We start from the raw sequence: 11,541 nt of genomic DNA on the forward strand, positions 1-11,541 counted from the left end.
TCTGTCTGTTCCTTCTCTCAAACTGAGTTTTGCTGCTCCGTTTTTCTTTCCTGTCCTGGCGTTCGGTCCATCTGTCCTCCCTTCCTCTCCCCTGGTGTCTGCTGTTGGACGGAGTCAGCTCAAGCTTTCCAAACGGCAGGTGGAGCAAGTCCAGCATTCCACCCCCCTCCCCAGTCACTCTCTCTCTCTCTCTCCAGAACATTCCCTACCCTGCACGCCCCTCAGTCAGAGACTCACACATACAGAAACACACAGAGACAGAGAGGGAAGGAAAACAGAGACACAGTGGGAGGCAACTGGGGGAGAAGGGAGAAAGATGTTGACTTTTAGTGCTCTTCAAAAATGATACATCTCACTTGACAAAACAGCCACAGAGGACACAATCTGCCGGAATGCCACACTGAGATCTCGGAATTTCTGTTTTAACTGTAGCTGCACCTCGCAGTTATCTTCACTGGGAAAATAGTCTATTTATAATTTGTAATATCTGGCAGTCAATTCTGAAAAACAAAATTAGGATTCTGCTGTCGCGTTAGAAGTTGTGTGAAGCTTCACTCAGAGGATTAGCTCTAAAGGACAAGCTTGCTCATTCTTTCCTCGGAGTTAGATGATGAGATTGCTATCACTTTCATTTCTGTATAACAAATTTGAAACTGTAGAGGGTTCACTTATCTTGGCATGAAGACTGAAAGGAAAGAAGCAAGCCTGGCAACTAAACTGTGCATAGTCAAGAAATGTTTCCTCACATAAGCCACGAATTTGCCATTTTGTCAAACTTTTGTTGTTTGGTTTGTTACTCGGCGGATTTTGTTATTCTAGGCTCGACCCAGATCGCTTGTTTCCCTCCCCTTGCACTACACTGCGAGTGTCGTGTCTGCTTGTTTATTCAAGTTGCTGCAAACAATGTGCTGCTCCTCTATGCACCGCTGTGCTTGAAGCTAAGGCTAACATCAACAACAACAATGGCAAACCAAAGCATTTGAAAAAAGGAAATTTGTACTGACAGAGTTGCTGGAGGAAAAGTTGTAGGCAAAGCTGTAGCGGTTGATGCTGGGGGCGGACGTGAATTTCCACAGCAGTCCCATTCACATGTTGTTTTATTTAGTTGAAAACCAAGAATGTTCCTGTCAGAGTTGAGTGGAAAAGATCTCTGGTGAACCATGAATGCCTAAGAAAAATCTGAAACCTTTGCTCAGATATTTTAGTCTAGACCAAGGGTATCAAACATGCAGCCCGGGGGCCAGAAGCAGTCCATCAAAGGATCTAATTTGGTCCAATAGGTGGATTTGCAAAGTCTGAAAAATAGTTGGAAGTTCAGCAAAGATACTTACTACACACGAGAAGGAACCTGCTGTGTGAAAGTAAAGAGTATGTGTATCTGCAAATAAGTTGTGTAAATCTTAAAAAGTACACTAGTATTGTTGCAAGTGAAGAGTTTGTGGCTCTCCACTGTAATCTCTTAATTTCTTATCCACACAGAGTGAGTATAGACTTACATGTGGAGCTGAACTGAAATCGCACCTTGTCTTATGACATCTCATGCTGCTCATCATCCATTTTCTAAATGAATCACTTATTAAATGTGAAAATTATTAACCAAGATCTATGTCTTGCTTTGTCTGGCAGATTTTTAAAAGAATGGGGTCAGCGTTCAGCTTTTAGGAGGAAATCTCCAGAATGTACTTATTTACATCACTAAAGAAAGAGAAAACTTTGGAGTGTCAGAGTTCTGGTATTTTCTTTTAATAAATAAAGTTTTAATGTAATGTTTTTGCTAGTATGGCTGACCGAATCACCCAACAGATTTTGCCAACCCAGGTGTCCATGTGAGGCTGACGATAACAAGCTTATTCCCAAACAGACTTTCTTCAAATTGCTTGAATTACATGATAGGAAATTGCAATTCACCGTTTTCAGTTACATGACTGGCGCCTGTTCCAACATACTGGACACACTCCATTAAACTCCAACACAAGCCTGTTGGTTTTTCCATCTGTTGTGAGCCATAAATATTTAGATGATCTTCCCAAAAAAATAAAAGATGTGTAAACAAACTGCAAGTTTTGGGTACCTGCAATCCATATACTGCATCTGTCACAGCATTTCACTAAAAGCTGTGAAGTCTGTGCCAGAGCTCAGCATTTGCAGTGTTTTACATATGTGTTGTAGGTTATACCTTCTCTTGGAAGAACAGCAGTTTTACGTACAGTTTATTCAATCTGAGCCAACATTTATGACATTTGGGAGATGAGACAGGAAAAGGACTTGTTCCTTGTCAAAGCAATAGTAAGGACTAGTTAAGGGAAGCATGCTATCTAACATGGATTCCTTGGTTGTTGTTAGATTGAGAGTCATTGTTCTGGGGCATTAAAAACAAGGCAGTAATATTTTGAAAAGGTTACATGACGTTTTTGAATCAAAACCCATGTCTGATGTCGGTTTTAATGACCCACCATTGACAGAGTTGCTGTGATCAATTGGTTTGCATAGCTGCACTCTGCTCTTCCCTATCAGTCGCGAAAAAAACGAGTAGCTCATTAGTGCATCCGAAAAACCGGCTATCGGGCATTTAGGCAAAACAAAGCTGGTAAAAAAAATAACTCGGGCAGTGTAAGAAAGCTTTGTGTTGCCCTCCAGGTGGGCCCTTGTATAATGATGTGTCACATGAAAACTATGAATTATCTGTAACACACAAAAGCAGATAATGGAGCTATTTGGAACACAGATGCGTCCAAAACATGTGTGTAACCAGGTTTACCAGGAAACCGACAAATGCAATCAGCTGCAGTGTCGTTGGTGTTTTACTTGACAACGACTTCATAAGCGTTGATTTATTAGTCATTTCACTATCAGTTTTAACAAAGTGACAGAGCAGGGAGAAGGGAAGAAAGGAGGTGTTAAAGACAAAAGAGATTTAGGGAGATGTTACACAAAAACTCGAGAGTGCAAAACCTTCAGTTCAGTTCAATGCAACACCAATCTTGTGTAACCACTGAAGAACAGCACGTTGTCCCACGAGTTTGATACGCCTCCCGAGTTGCATTAGACAACCTTGAGCCTTGTGTGTAGTTTGAGGGCGAACCAGAACCAGAGCCAAAGAAGAAAGAAAAGTGAAAATCCTGTTCCCTCTCCGTAGCAAAAGGACCGAGGTTGTGTGTGGTGCATTCAAAAAAGAGCTGCTTTTTTTTCTTAAACTGTTTGTGTGTTTCAGGAGGAGATGAACCGAGGGAAGCCCAACTGGGAGCACCTCAGCGAGGACCTCCACGTCCTGATCACAGTGGAGGACACACACAACCGCGCCAAGATCAAACTCCAGCGGGCCATCAACGAGGTCAAGAAACTTCTCGTGCCCGCTGTGAGTATCAGTATAGCGTTTTACGTACAGAACCGAGGGAAAAACTGTGTGACTGGATCAGAGTTCGCTGTGTTGGTATGCATGGAAGGGGGAAGGGGGATTGTCAGACCAAAAGTGTGTGTGTATATGTGTGTGTTTGTGCCTTTTTTTGTGTGCGTCTCTGTGTGTATGACAGAGTATGTGTAAAGGGTTAGGGTAATTAGGGAACACGCATAAAGGGGTTTCCATGGAAACCCCGGGTTGTTTGAAAGGCTGAGGGAATGAATGGAGAGTCTGTTCACTCGTTCTCCCCACTCCATCACTGCTTTCACTCGTTCACAACTCACTTCATTCCCAACTACTGGCTACAGTATTCCTTTTTCTCCATGTTTTTTCTTCTTTTTTTTTTTGTCCACACAAGAGAACATTTTGATTGCACTCCTCAACATTTCTCACATTCCCCAGCCCACCTACTGCCCCCCTACAGACTCACATAAACGTACACAGTGATCACACTGGAACATTGCGCACACACGGGCATATAGACACAGGGACACACACACCAATACTCTAAATTATCCCGTGTTTGACACATAACCACAAAGGCACATATTTCGAAATCACAAAGCCTTTCCTTTTTCATCTCTGCATTATTTGCAACAATAGAAACAGATTGAAAAGCCCAGCGGGAGGGAGGGGGGGGTCTATTGCAGCAATCAGCCGTCACTTCCCGTTCAGTCGCAGCACGGTACACGCCAGCCCTCAGCTTTAAAGTATGTGAGGAGTGTGTGAAGGCAGTAAGGAGCTAAAACACCTGTTAATCTATGGTTGTGCATGTATGTGTGTTTGTGTGCAGGATAACGTCAATGATATGTGTTAGTTTAACCCAGCTGACCTTCCTCTCGAAATGTAAATCAGTCAAGCTTTTCACCACGCTGTAACTAGAGCTAAGAAGCTAGCGTCGCTGACACTGAATACGTCTTGTGTGGTGGGGGCTATGTTCAAGGTCTGCTCGGCTTCGTCACAGGCAGTGTTTAAGATCCCCGACGTTTTTCCCTTTAGAAAACATTTAGCATACTGTAAGATTTGATGACTTCTTGAAGGGAATCTGACAAAAGTTCATTCATTTGCTTGTGAATTGGTCAGTGACAGTCATGGCTAAGGAAGCTGATTGTGCTGCTCTGCTTGCATGTGCTGGTGTAGGCTGAGGGGGAGGACAACCTGAAGAAAATGCAGCTGATGGAGCTGGCCATTCTCAATGGGACCTACAGAGACGCCAATGTCAAGACGCGTAAGGATGACATCATAGATACATGTGGAGGAGGGTTGGTGGGTGACAAAGGAAGGGTCTTGGTACAGGAGTCCACTGTATATATGAACAATGCCTCTGTTTCTCCTTTTAAATAGACTGTTTGTTCTCCCTTCTTCTTCTCTGTCTATTGTATGTGCACTTTGTGTGCGCTCACATGTGGGTGTGTGCTCAGATTTTTCATTATTGTATGTTTGTGTGCTTTACAGCCACCGCTGCCTTTCCTCTAGCGACCCCTCAGGCGCCTCGGATCATCACAGGCCCGACGCCCGTCCTGCCCCCCACCCTGCGCAACCCCGCCCCTGTCACCACACCTACACTCATGCCTCTGATCCGTCAGATCCAGAGCTCCACTCTCGTGCCGGGAGCCAATCCACATCCGGCGCTGGTGCAGCAAGGGCCCGAATCTGGAATCATCTACACGCCCTATGAGTATCCCTACACACTCACGCCCTCCATATTGGAATACCCGATTGACTCAACTGGAGTATTAGGTATATAAAAATGGAAAGTCCTGCACTGTCATGCGTAGTCAATGGATGTATTATGAGAACTGGATACTGGACTCCAATAAAAGTTTCTTACCAAACATTAGAAAAGAAAATCCTTCCATAAGGGTTTCTTTTCCTTGCCCTTCCCATTTACCCCCAAAATTTCACACTGAAATACTGAACAGGGCCACAGCAAAGTTCTGCACTAGCATCACCAAACCTACATTTACAGTATAGGTTTGTGGTTAGCAGAGTCATATAAAAGTGCACATTATTATTTTACTACATTTAATTTAAAGATAAGATTATCACAGTGTAGCTCACCGTGCAGTGCTGTCAGAGGTGCTGCTTGGGGCTCCCGGCCCCAGGGCTGACGAACTTTAAACTACAGCAATGGAAATGTGCATCCTTTATGATGACAGTAGGAGAGACCTGACCTCCCTAACAGGGCCTCTCCTGACTCCACTCACTCCCCTTCTACTGTGGCACGCATGAATCTGTTTAAACAAACCTACTAACGACTCAACGAAAGTGTCCCTCAGAATATAATGCTAATTGCTAGTCTAGCTTTAACGCTGGTTAACGGACACTTAAATAACATAACTTCCTCGAGCATCAAATAATTTGTTTTGTTTACTTTGATGTTTGCCATTTGTTATCGTAGCTAGCAGAGCAGCCTGGTGTGTCCAGATCTGCTGGCCATGACGTGACAGTTGAATGTGAGTTGGGAAGTCTGTTTACAATTTACTTGTTAATGTAGCCTGCAGGCTAGATGAACGTAGAAGCTAATAGTTACAGTATTAAAACGTCATAATCAGTCAGCTTGGTGCTGTTGCAAAAATAAAAAATTAGATTAATGTGTTACCTGTTTGTTTTACAGGACTGCTGTTGGTGTTGTATCAGATTATTTAGTTGGAGAGGCCCTGTTGTGAAATTTTGTCCAAGGGCTAAAACGATTCTATAATCACCACTGGACACTATCACTATACAGTTACAATACAGCAATTGTACCAATCTTGATGCATTTCAAGGCAGTTAACTACGATAAATCATGATAACTGTGTTTCTAAACCCTTTCAAAAGATAAAAAGCAGGAATAAATTATTTATTCACTGCACTTTAGCGACAAAGTTTTCAGTTTAACTTAATTAAAGGGCCCAGTTTGCCACAGGGACAAATTGGTTACCATATCCAGTTCTTGTAATACATCCACAGCATATATAGATGCATGCAGAAGCTCATTGCTGGGCTAACAGTCCCTTCTCCCTGTGTTTTTGCAGGTATGGCTTTCCCAACCAAAGGCTAAGCGATAGCAACCCTTCCTAGCACACACACGGACTGGCTTACAGAGACCCCTCCTCCCCTTTCCTCCTCCTCTCCCTCCCATCCTCCTACACACTTATCCCACAGAGCAAACATGCAAAGTTTGCTTATACTTTAGGATGACAGATTCCTCAACAGTCATTATGTAGTCAAGTGTCCATTCCTGTTAATTTCCTCTTTGTATTAGCACACTAGTGTTGTGGTGTGACAGCTATTTAACTTTTTTTAATAGTTCAGCTTCCGCTTGTAATTTTTTAACCTATTTTAGTGAACCCATAGATATTTTAGAGCTGCTGTTTGTGATTTAACCTATGTTAAAGCTTATTTTGATCACAGAGCTATATAGAGTGACTTTGCTTACAGCTGATGTTGAATCTACTAGTGAAGCTTAATGAGAAATTAGTGGTTTGGTTTAATATTTTCTTTAGAGAACAGAAGACCACAAAACAACAAAAGATTCTCTCTCTTAGAAGCGAGATGTGTTTGACTTATTTTCACCCTCAGCCTTGAACACTTTGTAAATTCCTGGTTTCACTGATGTTGGTGCCATGGGTGGACTGTCTGATGTCTTTCTGATGAGTAACCTTCTGTGTTCTGTTTTGGCGATGCCAATGGCTGTTAGCAGGTGCCATGACCACTAAGGTACGACGCCACGACAAGAGAATCCATCCTTACCAAAGGGTAGTGACCACAGACAGAGGTTAGTTAGCTCACCAGCCACTTTATGTGTATGTGTATCTGTATGTGTGAGTGTTAGCGTGTGTGCATGCAGACCAATGGACCAATTTCAGTTTACATGTGTCTGTAATATGGCATGCCTAAATAAGAAGTAACTGTGTCAGGCGAAAAGGTCACAATGTGAAACAGTATTTGTTGCAGTGAAAGTGAAATAAGTGAGCGGATTGGGAGGAACCATGTTAGGGGTGACAGCTGCAGCGGTTATCTGTGCTCGCCTGTTAACTTAAACTGGATGGCTCTCAGGCCGGGAACCTCTCAATTAGAATGGATCGTTCCATTCATGTGACTCGGTCCTTGTGACTCTGGATTCGGAGTCCTCTCTCAGAAACTTTTATTTTTTTTGTTGTTGTTGTTTATCTCTTCAGTACTACTTTTGACCCTGCAAATACTGTGGGAAACATATTTATACCCAACTTCATTCCACTAGATTCCACAGATATTTTTTTATTACTGATGAAATCCTGTGTTACGCCCACTTACTACATGACACTTAAACGGATTTTCTTTCTTCTAAAGATCTTTCAATTCATGGCGATCTTTAGTTTTTACTACTAAAACACAGCGTGTGATAACTACTGAAGTCTGTGTTACAAGCTCTTTTGTACGAAATACTGTTGTTTGTGGTCTTATCGGTCGCCCACTGGACTTTATCATTGGGGCTGTTTACATCTTTCATTTATTTCCTAGCCAGAGTGGTGCTGTTACCATGTATTTAGCTGCAAAATAAATTTGTATATAGGGATTTTAAGTAAGGATTTAAGTGCTTATATAAAGCTTATGGAACAAGATCGCTTGGAAATACTTGTAGTTTGTTTTTGGTTTTTTTTAGTTTGTAAATTTTTATTTTTGTTTTTATGGTATGCTTTTTATAGATGAAGTGTCTCCATGTAAAACTTTATTCAAAGTGTGTAGCTACTACTGTTTTAGTCACCGCGAAGGTGGCAATGAAGGCAGTGTTTTGCTCTGTGTATTTAAGATGAGGTGACCTTCTCGATTCACGGGCCTCGTGACTGTTTTATGCAATAGAAATGGACTTAGCTAGCTACAATATATGTGTGTGTGAGCGGTGGCGCTCTTGTTGTACACAATGGACAAAAAAACACTAAAAGGCAATAAAGATGACTATTGAAAAAAAAACAACATCTCTAAGGAAAACCAAAGCCTCTAAATTCTTGCAGATAGACTTGTCTATTGTGAAACTGTTTCTTAAGTCCCTCTAAAATCACCATCTCTTAACCTCTCATCGCTGTCTCTTACGGTGCCTCTTTGCTTACTGTAGTTTTTAGGCGCTCTTCTAATACTTCATAGCAAATGGATCAAACCATAATCAATAATCAGTTAATCACCAAGATCTTATGCCTGCTGCTAAACATGAGCTCCACTTGTGAGTAAATGAAAGTTTTTCTGAGGCCTGAGCACTTTTTTCCTTGGACATAAAGGTCACTCTCTCACCCACATGAAACCATGCCGTCTCCCTCTCTGTCCATGGTTTCACTGTCTGTCTGTGCTAGACGTAGCCCAGCTAGCATGAGTAGTATCACTATAGCAGCAGTCTCATGACAGGAGGGGCGCCTCCTAAACCTCAGCCCTGCTAACGCATTCATGAGCACATGTGAGCATTGCTAACCAGCCATTCCTTATGTCAACACCCAGAGGTTGATGTAAGTTTGCGCGAATGGTTATGCGGAGCTCATGAAGGTGTTGTGCAGCTCTTGTGTAATGCGCCTCCTGCTGTGTGACTGCAGTAGATCTGCCTTGTTGTCATCCCGACGCCACTAGCTGACACTAATCTCTCTTCTATCTTTTTTTCTTTTTATGTCCCCCCTTTTATGTGCCCTTTTTGTTTCCTTTCCACGTCTGTCCGTCTCTGTCCGTCTAACTCTAGCTGCCACGGCAACTAACCCATGACCCCTTGACCTTCTGACCTTTCCGTCCACTGATGACCCACCCATCTCTGCCCGCTGGCGCGCTCATTGGCCCGCGGCCCTGCCACTCCCCCAAGCTCAGCCAACCAGAGACCAGAACATTGGGAGCAACCCAGCTGCTTCTGTTTAACCAACCAACCAGACGACAGCGATCATGGGAATAAACCTCAGGACCCCGCCCATCACCGAGTCCTAACCCAAACTTTACCAAACGTGCCTTCTTCCGATAGCCCAAAGCCAGTCGAAATTACAACCTTAAGCAGTAGACTTTACTGAGGATGGGCCACAAACTGGTGAAGGGCTCCTAAATAACCCCCGGCTGTGCCACACTGTCTCTCTGAGCTGCCATGCCTTCAGTCCATTTGATGCAATAATAATAACATGGTAACTAAACTGATAATGGTGATACTTATCCAGCACAGAAACCCTCCATAAATACTAAACTGACGGAGATATGTTGGTGTTTTGATACATTTTTTTCCTCAGCGGGCACCTCTCTTACCTTATTCACATTATAACATTTATAATTCATTTACAAATGCTCACGTATTGTCATGCTTTCCTTTTAAAAAGACGGTTCCAGATATGCATTTGACAGGTCAGATACTGCACAGCACGTACCGTCAAAAATGTCTCTTACTTCCTCTTGGTAACACATAAAATGCCAACGTGGAGCTTTTTAAAAAAAACTTCTTTCATTATAAAGCGACAGGTGCTCGATGGGGAAAAAGAACAAACTGGAATCCAAAATGCCAAAGTATCTCTGAGTGTTTCCTAATAGGTAACGTGTCTTTATACTGAGACGACACATACAGGACGAATGCCAAGCCTGTGCAGTATGAATACACACATAAAGGGGAGGGAAGGTTGAACCCCTTTTGTCAAATTCTCGAGGACTTACACAACGATGCCTTTTTTTTCTCCACACTACAGTATTCAGCGAGCTTGAACAACAGTGCCTTTATTTATTGAGAGCAATGGAACAATGTTACACCTAAATCTTTTACTATGGCATCATGGCATTGTGCCCAGCTTGGTATTATATCATCTCCATTTTTACGACTTTACATCCACGGCTCTTCTCAATTCAAATTACGGTGCCAAGAGAATAAATAAAAATAATAAAAGGTGGCTCATTTGAATTGGAAGTGCAGCGCAGTATCGAAGCTACGTCTGAAATGTTTATGCGAGGTTCGGACGCCTCCGTAGAACAGTGTTACATTTTATGTCTTTGTTTTATTGTTTCTTTCGGGTGATTGTGCTGCTGGAGATGAAGTCGTCCTTATGTCTCTGCATGTGTTGTTTTGTTTTTTTTTCGAGGGTGTGGTACGGTTTTACAAACACGCGCACACACACACAAGCCAAGTGATGCCTTGATATAAGAGAAAACATGCATTCGTAACATCTGTAACAAGTTTATAATGTATTTTTATATCCTATTTTGTACGTGAAAATAACATTAAATGACCTTTTCAGATGAGAACATTATGCCTTATTATGGAGAATAATTTGATAACTATCACTATCCTTCATGTGTCATAAGTAATCATGTCACAATGTCCTGATAAACTGGAGTCTCTGATGTTCTCTGTATTAACTTGAGCCTCCTTTGCTTGCCTTCTGTGCCTTTTTGTATACTATGAGTGTGACAATTAACAGTGTAGTACAACATTAATCTACTCTTCAGTGCCAAGTGTAGGTTACTAACTGTTACCACTTCTGTGATTATTAACCTCTTTAATGGTATCTGTCTCTGCCTTTTAAAAAAAATACATGTGTGTCTAAAAAGAATTCAAATGAAAACAGGAAGATACGTGTTGAACGATGATCTTTTAACTTTTAAAGTATTCTGAGCAGAAATAACTCTTTGTAAACGATTAAACTCATAGTTGTAAAACTAACAAACTTTGTTGCTTTTTCTCTGTAGCACTTAATTATGCAAATCGGCTTCCTTTCCGCATACTAATCACAAAACACTCCTCAGATTCACAAGGGGTGGGGAAAAAACCCAAGCTGATACTTAAAGACAAAAAGGAGGGAAAAGGGCCAAAACATGTTTTTCCCACTTCTCCTTTTTTTTTTCTTCCTGTGTTCTGGCTCTCTGTCTTCCTCTGTTATTTAAGTGGACATTACACACATTGATGTGTGTAATAAGAGAGAAGAAAACACCCAGCTCACCATGGTTTCTCACAGGCATGCACATGTATAACAGAAAAAAAAATAAAACCGGGGGGGTGTGGGTTTCAGGTTTGGGGGACGAGATGGCTGGGGAATTGAAGGGAAATTGATTGTGCAAGCTCGCCCTTAAACATCTGCAGAGTAAATATTCCACATGATCACGGTCCGTCCCTGAAGCCTCAGAAAACCACAGCTAATAACCCACATGCTGTGTGTCATGGTAGCTATTGCTTGTTTTCATTT

The 11,541-nt window shown here is 42.1% G+C and overlaps 1 protein-coding gene across 6 annotated transcripts in view; it reads left to right on the plus strand.

The window, feature by feature from the left end:
• The window catches only part of qki2 (QKI, KH domain containing, RNA binding 2), an 18,074-nt gene extending 6,938 nt beyond the window's left edge, over positions 1-11,136 (plus strand). Inside the window, exons 4-9 of one of the 6 annotated variants that reach the window (XM_005725926.1) lie at positions 3,212-3,355; positions 4,538-4,625; positions 4,853-5,137; positions 6,391-6,414; positions 7,080-7,157; positions 9,081-11,136. In XM_005725926.1, the coding sequence (XP_005725983.1) occupies positions 3,212-3,355; positions 4,538-4,625; positions 4,853-5,137; positions 6,391-6,414; positions 7,080-7,157; positions 9,081-9,103 (642 nt within the window). In that variant the 3' untranslated portion in view covers positions 9,104-11,136. Of the gene's footprint in view, positions 1-3,211; positions 3,356-4,537; positions 4,626-4,852; positions 5,138-5,798; positions 5,854-6,390; positions 7,158-9,080 lie in introns of those variants that run through there. The other 5 variants (XM_005725927.1, XM_005725928.1, XM_005725929.1 and 2 more) reach the window with 5 other exon arrangements.
• Positions 11,137-11,541: the final 405 nt, after the last annotated feature.

This window comes from Pundamilia nyererei, unplaced genomic scaffold (assembly GCF_000239375.1).
Source record: "Pundamilia nyererei isolate P.nyererei 1_Seehausen unplaced genomic scaffold, PunNye1.0 scaffold00017, whole genome shotgun sequence".
NCBI classification, from domain to species: domain Eukaryota; kingdom Metazoa; phylum Chordata; class Actinopteri; order Cichliformes; family Cichlidae; genus Pundamilia; species Pundamilia nyererei.